General features: G+C 35.4%; 1 protein-coding gene across 7 annotated transcripts in view; it reads right to left on the reverse strand.

Moving 5' to 3' along the window:
- Positions 1 to 25,352, reverse strand: part of LOC136026333 (glutamate-gated chloride channel alpha-like) — an 83,480-nt gene that overhangs the window by 15,934 nt on the left and 42,194 nt on the right. For all 7 annotated transcript variants that reach the window (XM_065702785.1, XM_065702775.1, XM_065702818.1 and 4 more), the window contains 2 exons: positions 13,133 to 13,215; positions 11,365 to 11,490 (listed from right to left, as the gene is read on the reverse strand). In XM_065702785.1, the coding sequence (XP_065558857.1) occupies positions 11,365 to 11,490; positions 13,133 to 13,215 (209 nt within the window). The remainder of the gene's footprint in view (positions 1 to 11,364; positions 11,491 to 13,132; positions 13,216 to 25,352) is intronic.

Raw genomic sequence — 25,352 nt, forward strand, 5'->3', positions numbered from 1 at the left:
CTAGTTCTTAAGCATTGGTTTTAAACTTTTATTTTGAAATTTTAAAGAGCTTAGTTATAAAATTCAGGTTTGAATTTTACAAGTATTGGTTTTAAGTTTTTATTCACAAAGTTTTTGGATTCAAATCATCAGTTTTAAAGTTTAGATCTAAATTTTTGATACAAGCTGTAACTTTAAAAGTTTCAGTTTGAAAATTTTACTTTTAAAAGTTTTAAAGTATCAGTTTTAAAGTATAGGCGTTGAAGTTTTTTTTTTTTAATTAAAAAAAATTAATTTAATTTTCGATTTTATGAGTTATAGTTTTAAAGTTTGATGTTAAAAATTTTTATTTTCAAAGAAATAGTTTTTAAAAGTTTTCTGTTTTAAGGTTTTACTTTTAAGTTTTTGTTTAGGCCACCTTGTTTTAAGTCTTTGTTTCTAGACCCAGCAACAGCAAGTGAAATTACTAATATTGTTATTGACTTGAAAAACTTGTCTTCATATAAATTAGGCAAATCTGTTCTTCCTTTAATAATTTTGCCTCTAACATAATTTGTTAGTCTTTCATTTAAATCCGAAGTATTTCTGGATGCTCTCAAGGTACTCGGCTTATTGTTTTGCATAGAGGTCGATCAAAAAAAGACCCAGCAAATTATCGATCAGCTTCAATTTTATTAATATTTTGTAAATTTTTGAAAAAGCTATGCTTTCTAGTTTCCTCGCTTTTCTAAATTCTAAACATTTTCTTCACGATTTTCAATTAGGTTTCCGAATGAAGCATTCCACTGAATATTCTTGTATGACCCTTTTGAATTCTTTACATTCTGCATTAGAATAGGGATTAATTCCTGTTGTTATAATTCTGGCTATTCGTAAGACATTCTATTCTTAACCGTGAAATTCTTCTGTCAAAGTTGACTCATTTCAGTTTAGCTAGCTAACGCACAAGTATTGTCCAAATTGAAAGTGAGACTCCTGGCCTGAGACTCCAGGTAGGTGGGCAAACCCTGTAAGGCTTTGTACTGAACGCTTGTTTGCCTGGGATTCCTGGTGACTTAACAGTCATGTGTCAATTCTGAGACCTGGTCGACCTCCCTGAGACTCTAGTTGGGCGTGCCTCTCCAAAGCTAACACACAAGTATTTTTCCAACTTGAGAGTCATAGCTATTCCCACCGTTTGCCCGTGCCGTTTACCAAAACGCTAGAAAAACTATAGGTGTCCCCATTCGCCTGCAAGTCCAGGGGATTTGTCTATCATGTGTCAATACTAAAACACGGTAGCCCGCCTGAGAATCTAAGTGGACTAGCCTATTAGGCTTAAGGCACTTGTTCCAGAGGCGCCATTTGGGCCAAATCTTGGGGTGGACATGAACTCCATCTGCCCCCCCCCCCCCAATTCACTTCGTGTCGCGTAAGAAAGATGCGGGTTTTGGCAGTACATCGATTGAATGTTCTAAGTAAAAAACGTATTTTCAGCACCCGTGTGTTGCTTGAAAATGTACTGTAACCGAATGTGGAACTCTGCCACACTGACCTCTAAGATTAATTGTAACAACGAAGAATACAAGCAACGAGGTTAAGTGATCAAACTGAAAGTGGAAAATTCATCCAGACTACAGGATAGCATTCCTCAGCGAGAAACTTTCTTATTTAAGTAAACAATACGTCGGTGAAAGTAATCTTCATTTACATGCTGAGGGTTGTAACCAAAATCTCGGTTTTCCTTCAGCAGAAATCTTCCAGATCAAATATATTTAAAAAAAGGAAAAACATAACAAGATAATATAATATTACAACACTCAAGTTAACAAGGGGAACCGCCGAGGTTTCATCTTTGCAAAATCGTCAAAAAGCTGGTCGTAGACCAAATTTTTTACTAAATCTTTCTCTGCAAATATCAAAAGGAGGTGACTGAGACGATCGTCTCCTGCTGTAGACCGCAGGTAGTTTTTCACTATTTCTAGGCTAGAAAACAAACGCTCATTGCTCCCTGTTGTCACAAAAAGTTTGGCAGCAATACGAAGTACTTGAATTACTTCTGAGTAAGCCACTGGTAATGCCTGAAGATGGTCGACATTGTCTAGGAAGTTTTCCGGCTTTTTCTCCTCATCGAGCAAGAAACGCTTGGCATTACCAGCTTGAGATTCGAGAAGAATGTCGTCGATATCCAGCTTGCCATAAAGAGCAGAGAAATGCTTGAGCAGCTCTGTGCCCATAAACTTGGTTGAGCTTGGATCCAAGGCTTCGAGTGTACCTCAGCACTGGAAAGTTATCTGTGAACCTTCTGTCAAATTCTAATTCGCTTCATTTCATCCGCCACAGTCGTAGTCCGATTTCCAGATTCGATTAAATCCTTTCCTAGCGTCAAAGTTCTCACAAATTGTTTCAGATGCTGGGTGATCTTTTGAGTTCTTCGAGGTCGTCCTTTCTGACCAACAGAGGAGGGTCTAGTCGCGGGTTCATTCACAGCAGGTACTTTGATTTCGAGTTCTGTCGCAAACTCTTTAGCCTTCTTGAAAAGCGATACAAATGAAGCGTCTGAACGCAGGTCGGTGAGTTCGCTTCTTGTGGCCTGAATCAGGGTGTGCGATCGAGAAATAACCAAGTCGACAGCCTGGAGCTGCTGAGACAGCGAGTTTGTCGCTCACATAATTGCTTCTATGTAGTGCAATTGGAAGATAACAAGGAAAGATTCCATCTTCTTCTGCAGCCCAGCTGCCTCTGCCCATACTTTGCCGTCAGCTCCCTCGCTTACAGCAGACAGTACAGCTAAAATGCATTCACACCAGAGTTTAACCTTTGATATAGATTGATACCAGTAAGACCATCGTGTGGCAGCACTTCTTTCCAGCTCCAGAATTATCAGTTCGGCAGCTTTCTGGGCCTCAACAAACAACTGATGCCGAGTGTTGCTGTTGAAAATGAATGTGTATAGAGTCTGGAACAGTGAGAAAAAAGAACCAACAATGCCGACAGGTTCAACGCAGCTCCCAATGACCAAATTTAGCTTATGTGCGTGGCAATGAATATAGAATGCCTGTGACGATTTCGCTCTCAAAAGAGCTTGAACATTGGAGAACAGTCCGCTCATTACGCCTGCTCCATCGTAGCACTGCGCGACACAGTAGTTCCAATCGAATCAAATTCTTGTCACTGTGTCATTAATGAAATTTGCTAGACTTTCAGAATCTAGGCTCTTCATGTGATAGCATCCTTTTCATCGGTCTTCCTTTTACTTTTCCTTCGTCGAAGTACCTAAGAAGAATGGCGAGCTGCTCTTTCTTCGAGTTGTCCTTTGTTTCGTCGACCAGAACGACAAAGTATTTGGCGCTTTTTAATGTTTGCAGTGTCGTACGCTGAAGCCCAGACACGATATCCCTCAAAACATCAAATTTCATTAAGATCCGATCACTCCTTCGTAAGTTAAAAATACCTCATTTTTCAATTTTTCAAAATTAGCCCCCCCAACTCCCCCAAAGAGAGTGGATCCATTCCGGTTATGTGAATCACATATCTATCCTGATATCTATAATATGGTCTGGTTTCTGATACGCCTGCCAAATTTTATAGTCCGAGCTGACCTGGAAGTGCCTAAAGTAGCAAAACCAGGACAGACAGACAGACCGACAGAATTTGCGATTACTATATGTCACTTGGTAGATACCAAGTGCCATAAAAGTGCCATAAACAATAATAATTGTTTCTATGCAATCCTGAAAAAGGCTTATGCCAGCTTTGCCTCTCACTCAGGTAACCAAATAGGCCACTCAGGTCAACCAAATAGATCTTACTTCTAATTAAACAAAAAAAAAAGTTTTCATCCTCAAAGCCTCGCTCTTTACGCTAAAGTTTGACTCTTTCTCTTAACTCGACTTCTAAAAAATTAAAAAAAATTAGCGTAAAGAGCAAGGCGTTGAGGTCGAAAAGCCCCTTTCATATACCGAGTAATTCCTGTTCGTTTTAAGTTTTAATGTCGCTCCTTACTTTCATTTAAAAAAACTTGTTTTTTTTTGTTTAATTTCTGGAAGTTTTTAAATTAATACATTTTTTTATCTTGGCTCTCCGCGCATAAATAATTAAAACGAAATTTGCATAGTAATTTTTTCGGGCTAAATGAGTTTTTCATAGTTATATTTGGAAGATTTTGAGAAAAAAGGAGCGAGAGAGGAGGCCTAGTTGCCCTCCAATTTTTTGATTACATAAAAAGGCAACTATAACTTTTAATTTTTTACTGACGTTTTCATAAGTAAAAAATATACGTAGCTTGCGAATTAACTTACGTAGCGAACTTCTATATTCATATGTTTTATTGCGTATATGAGGGGGATCATCCCTCTTCGATACCTCGCTCTTTACACTAAAGCTTAAATTTTGTCCCAATTCCTTAAGAATGACCCCTGAATCACAAAGGCCGTAGAATAAATAGTTGAAATTACTAAAAATTATTTGGCGTGTAAGAGCGAGGTATTACGAGGAGGTAAACCCCTCATATGCGTAATAATTTCTGTTCGTTTTAAATATTGATGCTGCTCCTCACTTTCAGTAGAAAACACTTTTCATATTTATTTTTTCATTGTTTTTTTTTAAATAATGCTAGAAAATCCTGCGCCCCCTCCATTGAAATTCTCTTCCCCCATGAGAAGTTCCTCCATGGAAAGATCCTCCCACATAACCCCCCTCAACTTCCCCCAAACCAAAAAAAATCCCCCTGAAAACGTCTGCACACTTCCCAGTAACCATTACTATATATAAACACAGGTCAAAGTTTGTAACTTGCAGCCCCTCCCACGGGGACTGGGGGAGTAAGTCGTCCCCAAAGACATAGTTATTAGGTGTTTCGACTATGGTGAATAAAATGGCTATCTCAGAATTCTGATCCGGTGACTTTGGGGAAAAATGAGCGTGGGAGGGGGCCTAGGTGCCCTCCAATTTTTTTGGTCACTTGAAAAGGGCACTAGAACTTTTGATTTCCGTTAGAATGAGCCCTTTCGCGACGTTCAAGGACCACTGAGTCGATAAGATCACCCCTGGGGAAAAGAAAAAAAAAAAAAAAAAAAAAAAAAAAAAAAAAAAAATAAACACGCATCCGTGATTTGTCTTCTGGCAAAAAATGCGAAATTCCACATTTTTGTCGATAAGGGCTTAAAACTTTTACAACAAGGTTCTCTGATACGCTGAATCTGATGGTGTGATTTTCGTTAAGATCGTATGACTTTTAGGGGGTATTTCTCCCTATTTTCTAAAATGAGGCAAATTTTCTCAGGCTCGTAACTTTTGACGGGTAAAACTAATCTTGACGAAAATTATATATTTAAAATCAGTATTAAAATGCGATTCTTTTGATGTAACTAGTGGCATCAAAATTCCATTTTTTAGAGTTTTGGTTACTATTGGGCCGGGTCGCTCCTTACTACAGTTCGTTATCACGAACTGTTGGAAAACCCCCAGAATCCTGCCCCCGTGTTGGTATCACTGAGTTGAAACAAAAATCCGAATTATCTAACATAGATTATAAAATACAGTGAAAAAATTAAAGAACGAGTTGAGTATGAAAAAGTTCGTGGTAACGAACTGTAAGTAAGGAGAGACCCAGCTCAATAGTAACCGAATTAAAATGTTCGTAATTAATCCTACAAATAATCAATTTAGCAAGATAGGCTTAAGTCCTCCCGGTGTAATTTTATTTGCTTGTCAGGAATGTGCCGAAAATCGCCTTTATTTTCAGTTGTTAATGAAGACTTCAGTATCACCTTATATTTTTCATTCTCCCTTATTATTGCCGTTCTTTTGTAGTTTTATTCTTAGTTTTCGAAAAAGCTAATTTGTTTAAAAGTAAAAGGCACCTGTAGAGGGTCTTTCGTAATATTTTTTTTTTTGGGGGGGGAGTCAACCATATAGTTCCTACTTTTATAAGTTCCCATAGTCCCACCTCCCGTGTCGGTATCACTGGGTTGAAACTAATGAAACTAATATAGATTATAAAATACAATGAAAAACATTAAAGAACGAGTTGAGTATCAAACAGTTCGTGGTAACAGTGACCTATCTTTGCTTTGTTTCAAATTAAATAAAAGAAAACAAGTTTTTTTTTAACTGAAAGTAAGGAGCGACATTAAAACTTAAAACGAACAGAAATTACTTCGTATATGAAAGGGACTGCTTCCTCATCAACGCCCCGCTCTTTAAGCTGAAGTTTGACTCTTTCTCTCAATTCTTCTTTTTAAAACAGTAAAAAACTTTAGCGTAAAGAGCGGGGCGTTGATGAGGAAGCAGCCCTTTCATATACGAAGTAATTTCTGTTCGTTTTAAGTTTTAATGTCGCTCCTCACTTTCAGTTAAAAAAACTCGTCTTTTTTATTTAATTTCTGAACGTTTTTGAATCAATGCATGTTTTGATTTTGGTTCTCCAAAGATGAATGCGGAACTTTTGATTTTTTACGAATCTTTTTATTTGTAAAAGATTTACGTAACTTATAAATTAGCTTACGTAAAGAAATTTTGTATTCTCATGTTTTTATTATATATATGAGGGGGTTCACCCCTTCGTCAGTACCTCGCTCTTTACACTAAAGCTTAAATTTTGTCCCAATTCATTAAGAATGACCCCTGAATCACATAAGCCGTAGAATAAATAGTTGAAATTACTAAAAATAGTTTAGCGTAATGAGCGAGGTATTAGGAGGAGGTGAGCCCCTCATATGGGTAATAGTTTCTGCTTATTTTAAGTTTTAATGCTGCTCCTTACTTCCAGCTGAAAAAACCTTTTTCATATTTATTTTTTCATTGTTTTTTTTTTTTAAATAATGCTAGTAAATCCTGCGCTCCCTTCATAGAAATCTTCTTCTCCCATGACAAATTCTCGATAGAAAGCTCCCCCAGCATATCCCCCTCTTTTCAACCCCTCCTTCCAACCAAAAAATCCTCCTGAAAACGCCTGTACACTTCCCAATAACCATTACTATATGTAAGCACTGGTCAAAGTTTGTAACTTGTTGCCCCTCCCATGGGGACTGTGGGGGAGTAAGTCGTCCCCGAAGACATAGTTATGAGGTTTTTCGACTAAGCTGAATAAAATGGCTATCTCAGAATTTTGATCCGTTGACTTTGGGAAAATAATTGGCGTGGGAGGGGGCCTAGATGCCCTCCAATTTTTTGGTCACTTAGAAAGGGCACTAGAACTTTTCATTTCCGTTGGAATGAGCCCTCTCGCAACATTCTAGGACAACTGGGTCGATACGATCACCCCTGAGAAAAAAAACAAAAAACAAAAAACAAACATACAAATAAACACGCATCCATGATCTGCCTTCTGGCAAAAAATACCAAATTCCCCATTTTTGTAGATAGGAGCTTGAAACTTCTGCAGTAGGGTTCTCTGATACGCTGAATCTGAAGGTGTGATTTGAAAATTTCTACAAAACTTGTTGCTTTACCACGTTACCACGTGTTCGTTACCACGAACTGTTTGATTGGCAAATGGCTTGATAGACACTTGTTTTTAATGGAAAAATGAGCCAAAATGAGTCAATTTTCATAAAAGAATTTCATGGGAATCAAATGTCTTAAGAATAGCCTAGAATATAACAGCAGGAATTAATCCCAATTCTAACGTAGAATTTACAAATTTCAAAAGGGGCATAAAAGAATATATAGTGTAGTGCTTCATTCGGAAACAGAATTAAAAATCACGAAGAAAATGTTTAGAATTTAGAAAAGCGATGTGACGAGAAAGCATAGTCTTTTCAAAGATCTTACTAAATACTAATTAAATTGCAACTGATCGATAACTTTCTGGGTCTTTTCTTGATCGACCCTTATGCAAAACAATAGTCCGAGAACACTTGAGAGCATCCGAAAATGCTCCACATTCAAATGAAAGACTAAAAAAATTTGTTAAGGGCAAAATTATTGACGGAAAAACCTGATATAACTACCTTAGTAGGAATTAACACTGGATCAAATGAATTCAAGTTTTTCAAGTCAATAACAGTATTAGTAACTCCACCTGCTGTCGCTGGGTCTAGAAACATAGGCTTAAAACAAGTCGGCCTGTTGATTCAGCATAATTAAGAGGTTCAATAGCTGTCCCTTCCAGGATAACCCGACCCCCCGAGTGACGTAATTTGCTAACTGTTCACACATGGTATTTGTTTTTGGGTAATATATGATTTTTTTGGGGTGGGGGTTTCTTAGGGTGGGTATTATATATGGGGAAAATTATGCAGCAAAAATTTTACACTGGAGGGAGAGAGCAGAATTTCCAGATATTATTTGAAAAACGGTCTGACTTTAGATAAGAAAAAATTTATAAAGTTAAGGTAAGGAGCAATATTAAAACTTAGAAAGAACCGGAAACTATTTCATTTATTGGGAAGCTGGCCCTTCCTCAACCTCTGCTCTTTACATTAAAGTTCGAATTTTTGTCTCAGTTCTTTCAGATAGACTCCTGAACACAAAGGCCGTTGAATCTGAATGAAAGCGTTGTTAATATACTTCAAGATCTTAGCATGAAGGGTTTCACCTCATGCACAGAATTATAAAGTTTTGTTGTTGCTCCTTACTTTTCAGATACTTATTTTTTATATTTTTTGATTGATATTTATATTTTTTATATTTTTATATTGCTCCTTATTTTCAGGGGAGAAAAGAAATTTTTAATTTTTTAACTGCTATGAAGACCGGAGGATTTTGCGTCTCTTTATAGAATGTTTAAACTTTTTTCAAAATTATGCAATTTTTTGTTCTTATAACTTTTGATGTACAAGTTTAAATTGATGAGTTTTGGGAATTAGAATATAAGAAACTAGATTCTGATGACATGTATATTGTAATCAGTATATTTCTATTTAGTTTCAGTTTGTTCTAAAAAGGCTCGCACTTTACTTAAATGTCATAAGAAAGACCTGTTGGATTCAGTCATTTCCTAAATTTGAGGAAAGCTGTAAAGCCCTGTCTTTATTACGGTTTTTTCAGGCTGTGTCGGCTGAGTAAAAACTGCTTTTTGTCCGTCAAAAAACAAACTTTTCTGAAAAAGGGAATCAAATAAACCTGATTTGTCTTTTTCAGCATTAAAAAGTACCAATGGAGACACGGGCGGCCTAAAACAGCTTAAAAGCACGGACGACTTTGCCTGAAAAAGCCATAATGAAGACACGGTCAGATTCCCCTCTTGCTCTCTACGTTCATGTTTAGTTGCAATATTCTTCGACAACAATCATCGTTCCTAAAAAAAGGTATAATGCTTCATGTAGTTCTTTAAGTTTTTTCAAGTTTTTAATTATTTTCGCTTAAGAAAATTAATGGGGTTTAAAACCGATTTATATAGTTTAAAATTAAATTACATTAATGTGTATGTAGTATAGAAAAAAGAAAAGATGAGCATAGAATATAAAAAACTTAAGGTTAGAAAACTTAATAAGGGCTTGAAAGAGGGACTGAATGTTGGATGGCTATGAAAGGGTTTCGAGACTTGACTTTCTCCTAAACTTGTCTTGGTTACCTTACAGGTGCCATATTGAACTTCTATCACCACTATGGGGATAGAAATATCAATATTAAATCCTTTGGTAGTTTTTTTTCAAGTTTTTCAAGGGAGACTTTTGCTTCTAATGTTTTTAGATTTTAGGGTAATGTTTCCTTAATGATTTTAGGGTAATGTTTTTAGATTTTAGGGTAATGTTAATGATTTTAGGGTAATGTTAGATTTTAGGGTAATGTTAGATTTTAGGTAATGTTTCCAATAGGTGGTGCAGTTTTAAAGGGAATGGATATATTTCTTTTTATATAGAATTTTTATTTGAGTTTCTGAATTTTAACGTAAAAATCGTTGAATTCAAGGACAAACTACATTCAAAATCATAATCACTGAATTTTGTTGCTCCAATTATTTTAGTCGCACTTTGCTTCTTATACTCTCCAAATATGTGACCAAATCACTGAACTTTTAGGCGGGGAACTTAATTGTTCATCAAGACTATTTTCCAGAATAAAATTAATGGAGAACTTGATAATTTTCTCTTAAGTTTATTTTTTTTTTTTACTATGCTTTCATTCTAAAAGACAGCTGCGATCTCCAACGCAGGGGAGCTCTTACTGGGCAACCTACATAATACTATTTTTTTAAGCCCATATTGTCGAATTCTTGTGAATTCCGTCAACTCGTACAATTCTCTGTAGTAAGCAGCTCTCTCCCCCTCTATATTACGAGAATTTTGGCTGACACATCCATTTGTTGTTTTATTTGTGGATAGGGCTAATTACAATTAGTACCTGACTGATCTTAAAGTAAATCTTAAATTCAAACAAACGGTATTTCAGTATTAAATGATTTCAGTAAAAAATTATAATCTTTAATCTCAAATTATAGTTTTAATTATGTTATATTCTATGGATGATTGAAATTTATATTTACATAGAGTAAGGAGCATCCCAAAGTTTTCCAACTTATTTACTAAATAAAAGAAATATAAACCAAGCCCAAGTCACTAAATATGAATCCTAGTCTACTTCAAATCACGTTTAGTTGATTCAAGAGTCAGATAAGTTTTACCTTGAGGCGAAGTTTGTAAAATTATGAATCCTATGCGGAGGCATATCGCTTTTTGAATACAGAACAGGCTGCTTTCAGTAGTCACACGAACAAAACCAGCGTCTTTTACTTAAACAGAAACATCCCATTCTTGTTTATCACCCTTCTAGGCTGCATTCTTTCAATTGGATAGATGAAAAAAAGGGGGAAATCATTGAAAGCAAGAAATCAAGAGCTGATCGTGATGAAGTGAACCGCTTCTATAATCAACTGTTCTTCAATTGGCATTTTCAATTGTGTATTAATGCTGGCTTAAGACAGCTGCCTGTCTTTGCTGTCTTAGAGTGACTTGAACTGTCAGATTTAAAGACCTTAGCTCGACTCACACTCAACTTTTACACGTACTGGTGCTTGACTTGAAGTCGTGATTAAAACTCATTGCAAACTCGGTTTGAAATGACTCGTGTCTAATAATGGTAGCTTGATTGAAGTTGATCCAGTATTATGTGGTTGAATACTTTAAGAGCACTAATAGTAAAAGATATGGTTAGTGACCCAAATCTTAGTATGGCTAAAATATACAGCGGCTGTCCAGTGTTGATTTGTTTTACACTATTGGTTTTAATCTTATTCAAATTTTAATTTCAACTGAACTTTATGGGTGAGCATTATATGCTTTTTCTTCATCAAATGGTTAATGTAGAGCATAGGATGGCTTAGAGGTGAGTATGTTAATCAAAATAGTGTATTTTTGTATATTTTGCTTTTATCTTACAAAGTGTTTTTACTAATGTGATAAAGTTTTAAACAAGAAAGTAGCGGGATAGACAGAATAACAAAGAGTATCAAAGACTCACTTGAATTGATCATTCTTGTAGATACACCAACATCAATTCCCAATAGCTTGAATTCAGATAATTTGGATTCAAATAGTATCTTCTGCCTCAACCAATAGAACTTTAAAATGCTACTTGAATAACTATCTAAAAACAAAGAAGAAATGATATAAAGAATGTTAAAAATACTTTTCAGCCTTTGCCATGTTCTTCTCGTCTCAACTAGCATACCAACGTAAGTAAGATATTGCAATAATGACAAATAAACTGTTCCCGACCAGACCGTAATCCCTAACCCGTTCTAAATGGATCGTTCTTCAAGATCCCGAATTCACCCAGGGAAACTCTAGAAGAAGCTTACTAATGCTAAGCTGAAAAATAAACTCTTCTCAATTGGCATCATTGACACATGGATGGTCTTAGACCCCAGAATCGAAGTTTTTCAATCAAATACCAACAAATAATAGTGCAGTAGGCCATGGTGCATAGTCCAAAACGTGCCCAATGTGTTGGAACATCAATAATAATCAATGGTGTCTTCAAAATTTACCCTTATGACTGATAAGTGCCATATAAGGTAGTCTAATGTATTATGCCTTGCTTCTTTGTAATCTAAAAGTGTCAGTACATTAATTCGCACTGTGTATCCAGCTGAAAAAGTAACACAACTGCTTTCTGTCTTCAAGCACATGGGTAAATCAAATAAACTTTCTCCGGCTATTTTTAACTGTCAAAATTTACTGCTAAATTTAACCAAAAAATTTACCTGCTCTTGTAAAATCACCGTCTTTGTTAGACAACTTCAACAAACAACCTTTTAAAATTTTGGGCCATTTCACAAGTATTTACTACAAAATCCATTTGCATTGCAAGTCAACAATATTACACCAAGGTGGCCAGCATTTACCCCCCGAAAAATATCCCCTGAAAAACACACCGCGGAAAATACCCCCTGGAAAATACCCCCAGAAAAATACCCCCGGCAGAAAATACCCCCCATGAAAAATACCCCACAGAAAATATCCCCCTTGGAAAATACGTTCTTTAATTTTCTCCTGAAGACCAATGATGTTAGTATAGCTGTCAAGTGACGATTGAACGGACTTTTCTCTTAGTTTTGCTGAATAACAGCCTGCCAGACGTGATTTCAAGCAGTCAATAAGATCATTTGGATTATTTAGTCTTTCATTGTAATCTTCCTGGTAACAAACGTCTCCTAATATTTTATACTTGCGTAAATATCGGTTTTATAATATAAGAATAGAGGATGAATATAAAACAATAAGAGACTTGGGTTTCTTTTTTGGCAGTGTAGTTTTAGCATATAGCAATAACAATAAACTATATATAACAAGAACTGACGACAATAACTGAGAATATATCAATAAGTGACCTTAATAAAAACTTATTTAAGGTACAGTATTTCTATGTATGTTAAATGACATATTGTTTGTGTTTAATCTATAGAATAGCTTATGTATGTGCATACTGCACATGTATGGTAATAATCTATTTCTGACTAGCATCATCGTGAAATAAAATATTTAATGTTACCACCACAGATTTTGCGTCCCCCCCATCAAATCATGTCAATGTCAGATTAGCCCTTTTGTAACTACTTTGTACTGTACCTATATTTGTATAAATGTGGTGACATTTCAGCTGATGTAACCGACTTGGAAGCTAGTGAACGACTGTGTGTGTTAAGGACTAAGACATAGAAGTAAAAATATAGGCCTAGGTAAAATCAAAAGGTGAAACACACAAAAACGAAAACGGGCGTACTTACAACTCATAAGATTCAATTTCGCTGACAATACATCGAACGGATATACGCGCAGATTGTCTTCGTATGGAATGGTTAATGATATCCTTAAAGTAAAAAGTTAATTTAAATCTGCAAATTAAATAACAAAAAATTGAACTGAACTCAATTTTAAGTTTTAATGATACTCCTTATTTTAAGTTGAAAAATAAATAGTTTTTTAATTTAATTTCTGGTCGTTTTTGAAATAAAGCTATGAAATTCCACTCCGTAGAAAATTTCTTCTGGGAAATTCCCCCCCCCCCCTCAACGGTAAATTCTTCGTTTGCGAAATTACTCCCGTTTATAATACCCGTTCCCCACACCAAGACAATTTTTTCCTTGATAAAATGTACCCCCATAAGAATTCCCTCTAGACAATTCCCTCCGAACAATCTCTTGATGTGTGAAATTGAGCCACCATAGAGAAAGTGAGGGAATTAAAAAAAATTCCCTATATGCATCCTGGATATTTCTCCCCTTTAAAATTTCCCCTGGGAAATTTTTCCTGGAAAAATTTCTACCAACAAAAAATTCTCCACGTGCAAGTTCCCCCACTGCTGCGTAAAATTCTTTATTTGAGGCTACTATTAAGTATAATTTATATGAAATCGTTCGAAGTTTTTAAGTCCATCACATTAATTAAGTATTTGCTTTAAGTTCACTTGACTTCGGTTTTCAATGTTTTCTATTGACCGCGTGTGTGTAAGCTACTTAACGTTTTCAGGGTTCGTGTTTTCCCTTTTTAAAGATATGTCTTTTTTACCTTTCTTGTTTTGTACTTTGGAATTGCAGAAATAACAAATAATGTTATATTTATCTTTTTGTTGTCACAGTTGTAATAATGCCCTAAATAATTAATATTAAAACCTTGTAGGTTATCGACTTTCTCATTTTAGGGACCAACTAAGGTAAAGAAATAAAAACAACTTGCCATAAACAATTGGATTATTCATTTTACACAATACAGATCTATATTAAACGCTAAACTACAAACTTTTAACTGTTTTAAGCTATAATAGCTTAATAGCTATTAGTTTAATAGCTATAATAGCTTATTTTCTTGTCCTTTTTTGTAGCTAACTAGTAATTTTGCTATTAGTTTCTTACTTATTTGGACTATATACAAGTAATTTTTGACTAAAAATGAAAAATAAAAGTAACTGGCGATACATCTATAAAAAAAATGCTATCTTCTTTAAATGAAAATAAGAGAAGAAATCAAGCCATCCCCTTTATTTTTTACGAATTGCCTTACTTTGCCTGCAGAAGTGTTATCAATTAAAATCTAAATAGCTAAAGTGGAAATGTTAATAAGAGTCACTCAAATTGCAGAAACTGCCTGTTTAATCAACTACTATAATGAATGTTATTAATTATCAGTTATTAATCTTGTTATGTAACATTTTTTTTTGTCTTGTGTTTTTACCAGTTTTGCGCTCACTTTCCCGTTGAAGACTCAAAAGCCATTCTAAGCCTTTCTTCTAAGGTTCAGTAAGTTAGGCAGGAATTTTTCATTTCAGGTTTGAAATTAGAGAAGTAATACATTGGAAAAGTTTTTGAAAATTGGATCAAAATCTTAATGATATTTTAAAAGCTTATTTATTTGTATTTTCATCATATATAAAAATTGATGTTAAAATTTTTTCGAGGTGGGTAAACTCTGTACAATACCAACTAAGAAATCTTGATTTCAACTAAAAAGTCATATAATTCAGCTCTATATTGGAGTGGTCCAAAAGGCTATAAAATAAACTATAAAATAAATATTTGATAAATCTTTTTTCATATATATAATTTGGTAATTTATTTGAGGCTACTTTTATTTATAATCTAGATGAGATAATTCAAAGTCTTTAAATCCATCATATCAATTAAGTATTTGCTTTAAGTTCACTTGACTTCGATTTTCAATGCTTTCAATCGACCGTGTGTGTGTAAGCTACTTAACGTTTTCAGGGTTCGTGTTTTCACTGTTCAACGAAAAGTTTTATTTATCTTTCTTGTTTTGTACTTTGGAATCGCAGAAATAACAATAATGTTATAGTTATCTTTTTGTTATCAAAGTTGTAATAATACCCTTAATGATTAATATTAAAACCTTTTAGGTTATCGGCTTTCTCACTATAGGGAGTAACCAGGATATAGAATTAAAAAAGGTTATCATATGCTCTTTTATGAGGAATCGAGAAAAATTATCTGACCATCGCAATCATAATAAGTTTTCAACTAATATTGAGTCTAACGACTCCCACAAACATGTACTCAAACACCGCAGTAGAAAAATACACTTCGAAACCAATACCTAAAAGGTAAAGGTAAGGTGAAGAATAAAGGTAAGGTTAAAGGTAAGGTAAGGTATACCCGAAAGGGAACCAGCAAAGGGGCCTATTCAACGAGTCACCAACATGAGTAAACTAGGTCATTATTCCCCGTTACCAGAAAGGACAAAGAAAGTAGGAACAAAGTGAAATAGTTCTTTGTTTTAAATGGATTGCTATTTGTAAACTATTTAGATTGAAATTAAACACTGAACCACCATTGTTTTACCGTCTTAAGATTGTATTAATCTTTCAGTAATTTGGCACATCAAAAATGTAAATTTCTGAATATAATAGCTCAATAGCTATAATTTATATATAATATATGATTATCAGCAATTAATCTTATTTTAGAACAAAGTTATGTTTCTTTCTTTTTTAAACAAAAGGATTTGTTTTGCGTTCAATTTCCCGTTGAATACTAAAAAGCCATTAAATCTGTTATGTCTTACGTCATTAAACGAAAAAATATGTTTATTTTTTTTTTAACTTTTTAAACTTTAATAAATGAGTTTTCATTTTAAATTTTAAGAAATAAATGTCAGTGTACTAAACTGACAATCCACAGCCATTTTTTTTCAGAAAAATGCAAATTATGTTCTTGTCCGGAGAAAGTATAGGGGTTGTCACAGACATAATTTCCAGACCTTTCAACTATTATTTAATTTTCTTTAATTTAATTTTTTTAATTTTTTGTTTTCTTTTAACTTTCATTTACACTTCAATAGCGAAATGTTTTTTTTTATTCTAAGCTTCATTTGCATATTCAACTAGATCTACGCTGCATGGGCAATGTGGGGTGTTAAGGCAACCTTGCCTTAGCACCTCACGCCAAGCCAAGTTTTCCAAAATACAAAGTTGTATTCATCAATCCGGCCTAAGGTCCACACTCTCCGTAAAAACTTCAGAGTTTAGACCCTTACCACTTTCTAGGAATAAGCTGAAATCGGGGTGCTAGGACCAAAAAAAAAACGACAAAACCAAATTTTTGCTCTCGCAACACAACTCAAGCATTACTCGCTTTGAGTTTTGTTTATTTATTTATATTATTACCAGTTGTATGTTTTTTTGCTATTCGTTCGTTTTGGGTTTCATTTATTCTTTGGTAGTAATTTGTGGTCGTATTGAGTTTGAATTTTAACTGGTATTTTTATGTGATGATCTTAAGTTTAAAATGGCCTTTACTTTTCTTTGAAAAAGGTCTTTTTCGGAAAGTCTTTTAAAATTAACTTTTGTTTGTTTTGAATGCAAAAAATTTGAAGTTTTTAAAAATTCTTTAATTCCAAATCAAACATTTTTTCCCACATCAACTACTCATCAAGGTATCAAAACTGGTATCAAAGTAACAATATCAAAGTAAAAGCATAAATAAAGTAAATGAATCATCAAAGTAAACTCAACCTGCGTTTGCCCGGGCAACTTGAAGCGTTGTGGCAACCTTTGTCCGGTTTCGCCGACTAAAGTATTGCGAGAGCAACACTGGTTTTGTTTCTTCGCTATCGATCAGTAATCACATGATCAAAGGCTATTCATCAGCGTTGAAAAAACAACACCAAAATAGTATTGAAAGAAGGGACTAAATTGGCTTTGCAGCCAGTTGAACTTTATCCTTTTCAATCGTAGACATCGTGACGGATGAAAACTCAGAACAATATCTTATATAATCTAGTTGGTATTATAAAGCTATCCCTAAATTTTCAGGATCAAAATACCATATATAACATTCTATTAATTATTATGAAACTATCTCATTGTTTTACATTCTCGTTTGTGCTTGTTTCTTCACTATCGATTAAATGATGAAGTTGTCAGCCTATTGAAGTTTTTAAAACGGTATGTTCAAACAAGAACGCAATAAGTTATCACATGACCAAAATCTATTCCTCAGCGTTGAAAAAACAAGAACTACAAAATAATATCGAAAGGAAGGACTAAATTGACTTTGCAGCCAGTTGAACTTTATCCTTTTCAATCATAGACATCGTGACGGATGAAAACTGGAAACAATATCTTATATAATCTAGTTGGTATTATAAAGCTATCCGTAACTTTTCAGGATTAAAATACCATAGGTGACACTAATTATTACGAAACTACATCATTGTTTTACGTTACCGTTTGTACCCGTTGCGTAAACACATAATTCTGTCAGATTTAAAGAGATCGAATACAATGTGCACCAATTTGAACAAATTTCTAGCCCAAAGTGAACAGATTCTTACTTACAAGTCCCTCTCCCGTGATACCCATCATATTCACCGGAAACAAATAAACGGGTAAACCAAATAGCAAAAGTCGCAAACCCCTCATCGCTGAAGATGATTGTAGCCCAAATGCCCATTGTTACTTACAAGTCCCCTACATGTCTTACCACTGGAACCAAATTGGTTTAACCATCAAATACACCGGAAACAAATAATAGGTACACCAACTTGGAAAAGTGTCAAACCCCTCATTTCCGAAGATGATTATTAGCTAACAGCCGTTTCTCGCCCAAAGTGAACCGATTCTTACTTATAAGTCCCTCTCCCGTAATAGGCATCAAGTTCACCGGAAACAAACTAGCATAGTTGCAAACCCCTCATCGCTGAAGTTGACTGTAGCCTAAGAGCAGATTACTACTTACAAGTCCCCTACATGTCTTACCACTGGAACCAAATTGGTTTTACCATCAAATACACTGGAAACAAATAATAGATACACCAACTAGCAAAAGTTGCTAGCCCCTCATTGCCGAAGGTGATTATTACCTAACAGCCAACTGTTGCTTACAAGTCCTCTATATGTTTCACGATTTGTATCGGCCTAGATTTCGTTTCAGTGTGCACCTTACTACTGAAGTTGTCAACCCCTTGAAACTTTCGAACTGGTATACCTCATGAAGGAATTTTTGTACCAAAAAAGAATGTCATATACTTTGATCAGCTCATCAAGAGCTCTCGATTGCCTGTGAAAAAAAGTTCTATCTATCTTAGTTCAAAACTTGATTTTTTTTTGCCGTAGGCCAACTTTCTAACGTCACCACTTAGAAAGGAGCAAAGGATAAGCTCCAATTTCTTTAGCAATGAGAGAACTTTTAAAGTTTATTAGGCACATATGATACCATTTCTCTACCGCAATCCCAAGTCCGAAAAACCGAATGATAAACTCAGCTGAAATCACGAACAGAAATGGGTCGGACTCGTTGGAAAATGCCACATTTTGGCTTCTATAAATTTTTCTATTTATCACTAAAAGAAGATATATTGGCTGTGGGGCCGGGTAACTGCCACATATATTTCTTGATTTTAGTCCATCTTCAATTTGAAAGTGGTGCCTGCCTGCTTGCCTGCTAGAACGGAGCTTTCCTCTCGAAAGCAGAAACATGGTTTGATGAAACGAAAGCTTGGCTGCGCAACTTCAGATACTCCTCTCTGACATAGGCTACATAACTCTATTTCACTTCGCACACCATAGGCTCTGGCTCGTGGACAAGCAAAAACCATCCTTTTTAGCCCCAGGCAAGAGTTCTATGGAGCTTTCCAAAATGTAATGCCATATTCATCAATCCGGCCTGAGGTCCACACTTTCCGTAAAAATCGCACAGGTTAGACCCTTACCAGTTTCCAGGAATAAGCTGAGATCGGCAGCATAAAAAAAAAAAAAAAAACGGGACAAAACCAAAGTGTTGCTCTCGTAACGCAACAAGATATCAAATTAACAATAAGCAACTTTCATAACTTAAAGCCCTTGCACCGTAAATCGAAGTTGCCACGTAAATACTAAATCCAAGTATTGAAGTAAACAAAGTGTCAAAGTAACAATAAGCAAGTTCCTTAAGTCAGAGCCACTTCCTCGGGGTTGGGGGCGGGGGTTTCAACCCCAAAGCATAGTTATTTGACCTTTGATTTTTTTGAACAAAATTGCAATCTCTAAATTTTGATCAGATGCCATAAAGTTGGGTGTGGGCTAGTTGCCCCCTTTTTTACTCTTAAAAAAGAACTAGAAGTTTAAATATTCGGTCAAACCAGCCCCTTCCAAAGTTAATACGACCATACCTTCCACAAAAACCTGATACTCTAGTAATAGGCAACTTACATAAGTTACAATTCTTGCCCCAGAGGCTATGGAGGATTTCTCAATCCCCTTAAGTTATAGTAATTTGGATTTTGGACTATTTTGAAACAAATGGTTATTTCAAAATTTATATGCATTTGGTGAAAAAAGGCACAGGGGGGGGGGGAGGAATTTTACTTTTTGATCATTTTCGATTCTTAAAAGGGGCATAATAAATTTCAATTTCCGGTTGAATGAACTACCTCCAAAGTTTATACGCTCACACTTTCTATAGAAGCTCTATATGTTAACGATGGGCTGCTAGTATAATTTACCCTTAACTTCAGGGTTGAAGAAAAGGTTTTTTTCATAAAAAACCTTATATGTCACAGTAATATTTTGCCTTAGGAATACTTTGAACAAAACTAGCTATTTCAAAATTTGGTAGGTTCCATTTGAGCAAAAGAGATGTAAGGGAGGAGGATGGACTTGGTTGCCCTCTCCCCTCTTCATAACTTTTGACTCTTAAAAGGAAACGAGATCACTAGTCAATTGGGCTGTTTTAAGAAAATAAGGAATTTTTAGAAAAAGACCCAATAAAACATCAAAGCCTCATGGTCTTTATGAATTTTAGTCTAAAAATTAGTTGCAGAAAAAAAAAAAAAACTAAAACAGCTTTGCATGAGAGATAACCATTCATAAGCATTATATAGAGCTATCCTTCCATTTGCGATAAAAATGGATGGATATTCAAGGTTGGGTTTAATGCTAAGGGGTGGGCGGGGCTGAGGTTGGCAAAAGATTTGGGGGGTATGTTGACCCCGAAGTTTTTGTTATCTGATCATTGGACTACGTCAAACAAACTAACAACCTAAAAAATTTTATCGGATACATTTGGGAAAAAGAGTACATGTCTGGGGAGGGGTAGATGCCCTCGGATACCTTTTGACTCATAAAAAGGTAACTAGAACTTTCAATTTCCTAAAAACTAGAAAATAAACATCTAAATCTTATTGCCTTTATGACCTTAAGTTTTTTATTGGCTAAGACTTAGTAACAGAAAAAAATAATTTAAAAAACTAAAATAACTTAACACAAGAGATAAACATTCACAAGCAGTATAGAGAGCTATTCTTCCGCATGTGCTGCAAACGGGAGGATATTCGAGGGTCTTGTTTAATGCTAGGGTGCGGGGCCGGCTGTGCATAACCTTGCCGTGTTGGCCCTGTTTTCACTAATCTTAGTGCATAACTAAAAAAAGCAATAACACATCAAAATATTATTGCCTATATGACCTTTAGTTTTCTATTGTCTAAGACTTAGTAGCAGAAAAAACATTAATTACAAAAAACTAAAATAACTCTACATAACAGATCACCACTAACAAGCAGTTGACTATATAGAGCTATTCTCCCATTTGCGCTGCAAATATGAGGATATTAAGGGGTCAGATTCAATGCTAGGGGTGTGTCATCTGAGTCCCCTCCAAAGTTCACACAAACACTTCTTGTATAAAAACCATATATGTCCCCGAAACATAAGTTAAAATCCTACCCTTGGGATCTGGGGGGGGGTATTTTGAGCCCGAAGTTTTTGTTATCTGATCATTGTACTACTTCAAACAAACTAGCAGCCTAAAAAATTTGATTGGATACATTTGGAAAATGAAGAGTGCGTGTGTGGGGAGGGGTAGATGCCTTCCAATACCTTTTGACTCATAAAAAGGTAACTAGAACTTTCAATTTCAAATCAAAGGAGCCACTTCTGAAATTTAAACGACCTCTGTTTACATAAAAACCTTATTAGCCCCGGGGCATAGCTTAAAGCATTTGCCCCGGTGCTCTGGGGTTTTTTGTCAACCTCGATGTTTTTATTATCTGATTTTTGAACTGTTTTTAACCAAATGTTTATCTCAAAATTTTTAATGATGGGTTTCGGGAAAAAGCGTGTGGAGTGGGAGCTAATTGCCCTTCGATCTCTTTTGACTCTTTTAAAGTGAACAAGAACTTTCAATCAAATGGGCCATCTCTGAAGTTTATACGAGCATCCCTTCTATAATAACCATATATGTCCCCAGGGCATAACTTATAACGCTTGTCCCCGGGGCCTCGGGGGTCGTCTTGACACCAGATTTATTGTTATCTAACCTTTTGGTAGGTAGATAGGCAGGCTGGTATACGTTTATTTCGACCAAAAATCTATTAAAATTGTACTACAGTCACCATTATTCTGCACAGTTTAGGGATTTAAAATGTCCCTGTTAAGCAGCAAAAAAAAAAAAGCAAAAAAACGACAAATGGTAACTTATTCATTCAAGATCAAAGAATTACTTAAAAAAGAAAAAAACTGACGAGAAACTATGCAGTCTCTAAACAACCATCTCTCATCTTCAAAATAAAACAAGAAAAAAACAGAGGGTTAAATTTTAACCACCATAATTTACAATTTATTCGAAAAATACTTCTTATTCTTCCTTTAAATAACATAAGCTTTTCAGACCACCTAACACTCTCAGGGATTGAGCTCCAAATATCAACACCCACATGTTTAACCATAAATCCAGATCGTGCTGTATGCCTGATTTCACTAGTTAACTCCTAGTAGAATAATCGTGATAATTTCAATTACATCTATAGTAACTTCTAAAATACTGAGGAGACGTTTAAAACCTAGTATAAAAAAATTAAAATCTGCTGAGACTTAATACAATCAATATTCAAAATATATAAATCTCTTAAACAATCTTTAGTGCTACCACACGCAAGATACTTGCCCAAACTTCTGATTGCCTTATTCTGCATAATATGGACCCTTTTCACGTGACTAGAAAAATTGCTTGCATACAATGAACAACCATACACTAAATATGGATGAACAATTGAATAATAAATTGCTTTCAGAGCATGTAGAGGAAAAAAAATGTGAAATCTTCCTAAAATACCAGCCCTACGAGCCAACTTTTGAGATATAACTTTATAATGATAAATCGAACTAAAATTTACATCAAAATAAAATCCTAGATATCTACATTGAGAAATCTGACTAAGAGAAACACCTTGTAAAAGAATACTATTACAATTATTTACAACTTTACCAATGCGACTAAAAATCATATATTAGTATTCTCAATATTCACTGCAAGAAAACTATGCTTTGTGAACTGAGGTAAATTCCTCAGAGTTATATTAGTATTCTCTATAGGATTCTCAATAGATTTCGCAATCACTGTAAGCGCTGTGTCATCTGCGAATGATGTAACTACGGCTTCAAGAAGGTAAAAACGTATTGTATCCACGCAAACCAAAAACAGTGAGGGTTCTAATTCAGAACCTTGAGGCACTCCACAATGAAGGCTTTCTCTACCACATCATCTATCATAAATTTGATGGACCTACCACGCAGGTAACACCTAAACCATTCCAAATTCTTTTTGCGGACTCCTAAACAAGTTAACCTACAGAATAAAAAATTAAAATAAACAGTATAAAATGCTTTTCTAAAATCTATGAACACAGTAAGAGGGTTGAGGTTCCTTTCTAGGGCACTATGAACTCACTCCATTAGATGGTATACCACATAAACAGCTGAATGTCCAGTTCTGAAACCGAACCGTGACTCACTTAATATTCCGATCTTGTCTAAATATTTGTACGACCGTCGATCTACTATTTTCTCGTATATCTTCGAGAATAGTGGTAAGAAGCTTATAGGTAGTCAGTTCGTCATATCTTGCTTATTGCCTGATTTGAAGAGTGGGAGGAATTTTGCTTGTTTAAGTGTGTCGGGGACTTTGGAGACTTCAAGTGACAGGTTAACAAGATAAAGAAGACATGGTAGTAGATACGCTGAAACTACTTTGAAGGCTTTCAGATTCAACCTGTCAATACCAGCAGCATTTGACTTCAAAATTTTCATAATTTTCGCTACCTCTTCAGTTCACGCTTTTTCAATTTGAAAATTATGATTTTCTCCTCAAAGAGCGTGTCACTTTTCCCTGGGTCTCCGTGCGAAGTATCTTCCTTGATTTTACTCCCAATAACAGAGAAAAATTTACCAAATTCATCAGCAATCTGCTGTTTATCAGTGACTGTAACACCCTTGATAGTGATACCATTTATGAGGCCATCATGTTTACTTGTGCCGTTAATCACACCTTTAATGGTCTGCCAAGTGCCCCAGACATCTCCTTTTGTTCGTTAAAATTTTCAATGTAATATTTCTTTTCTTCAGAAACTCTAAACATATTCACTAAATTTCGTTGACGAATATATTTATTTTTACTTTCTTCAGATGAGTCATTTAAACTTTTAAAGAAGCAGGCGTTCCGAGCATTTATAGTTTCAACAAAAAGGGACCTCTTAACTATTTTTGATAAAATGGCAATCTCAAATTTGTATCTGATGCATTTGGGTAAAAAAGGCGTGGGGGAGGAGGCTAACTGCCCTCCGATCACTTTTATACCTTAGAAATTGAACTAGAACTTTCAGTTTCCAATCAAACGAGCCCTCTCTGAAGTTTATACGAGCATTTTTCCCATTAGAACCATATTTGGCCCCAGGGCATAACTTAAAACGCCTGCCCAGAGCCCTGGGTGGTTGTTTCGACACCGGAGTTTTGTTATATGATATTTGGACTATTTAGAAAAAATGGCTATCTCAAAATTTTTTCGGATGGGCTTTGGGAAAAAAGGGCCTGGGGGAGCTAGTTGCCATTGGATGGATCTCTTTTGACTCTTAAAAAGTGAACTAGAACTTTCAATTTCAAATCTAATGAGTCCTCTCAGGTTTATACGGGCATGCCTTCCGTAAGGACCATATATACTCCGAGCGCATAACTTACAACGAATGCCCCCGAGCCCCAGGGGATTTTGTCGACACCGGAATTTTGTTATCTGACCTTTTAACTATTTTTAATAAAATAGCTATCTCAAAATTTTTATCTGATGCATTTGGGGAAAAAGACATGGGGGAAGGGCTAGTTGCCCTTCGATCTCTTTTGACTCTGAAAAGTGAACAAGAGCTTTTACTTTCCAAACAAATTAGGCGTCCATGAAATATATACGAGTATCCCTTCCATAGAAACCGTAGCCCTCTGATCTCCTTTGACTCTTAAAAAGTGAACCCAGAACTTTCAGTTTACAAACAAATGAGCCCTTTCTGAAGTTTATACGAGTATCCCTTCCATAAGAACCATATACAACCCCAAGGCATAGCTAACAACGCCTACCCCCGGGCCCTTAGGGGTTGTGTCGACATAGGAGTTTTGTTATCTGACCTTTGAACTATTTTTAACAAAATATCTCTCTCAAAACTTTTATCTGATGCATTTGGGGTAAAAGGGCTAGGAGGGGCGGGGCCTCCGATCTCTTTTGACTCGGAAAAAGTGAACTAAAAATTTCATTTTTCAATCAAATGAGTCCTCTGAATTTTATATGAGCATACCTTCCATTGGAATCTTATATGCCCCCAAGACATAACTTACAACGCCTGTACCCGGGCCCTGAGCGATTGTGTCGACGTGGGAGTTTCGTGTTTCGTTATCTTACATTTGAACTATTTTTAACAAAAGAGCTATCTTACAATTTTTATCTGATGCATTTGGGGAAAAAAGGGTGAAAGGGGGGGGGGAAGCTAGTTGCCCGTCGATCTCTTTTGAATCTGAATTTTGACTCTCTTCGGAGTTTATAAGAGCATCCCTTCTATAAGGACTATATTTGCCACCGGGGCGTAACATACAACGCCTGAGGGGTTGTGTTGACCTGGAGCCTTAGTTATATGATCTTTGAACTATTTGTAACAAAACGGCTACCTTAAAATTTTTATAGGATGTGTTAGGGGAAAAGGGCATGG

This window comes from Artemia franciscana, chromosome 1 (genome assembly GCF_032884065.1).
Source record: "Artemia franciscana chromosome 1, ASM3288406v1, whole genome shotgun sequence".
In the NCBI taxonomy this organism is placed as follows: domain Eukaryota; kingdom Metazoa; phylum Arthropoda; class Branchiopoda; order Anostraca; family Artemiidae; genus Artemia; species Artemia franciscana.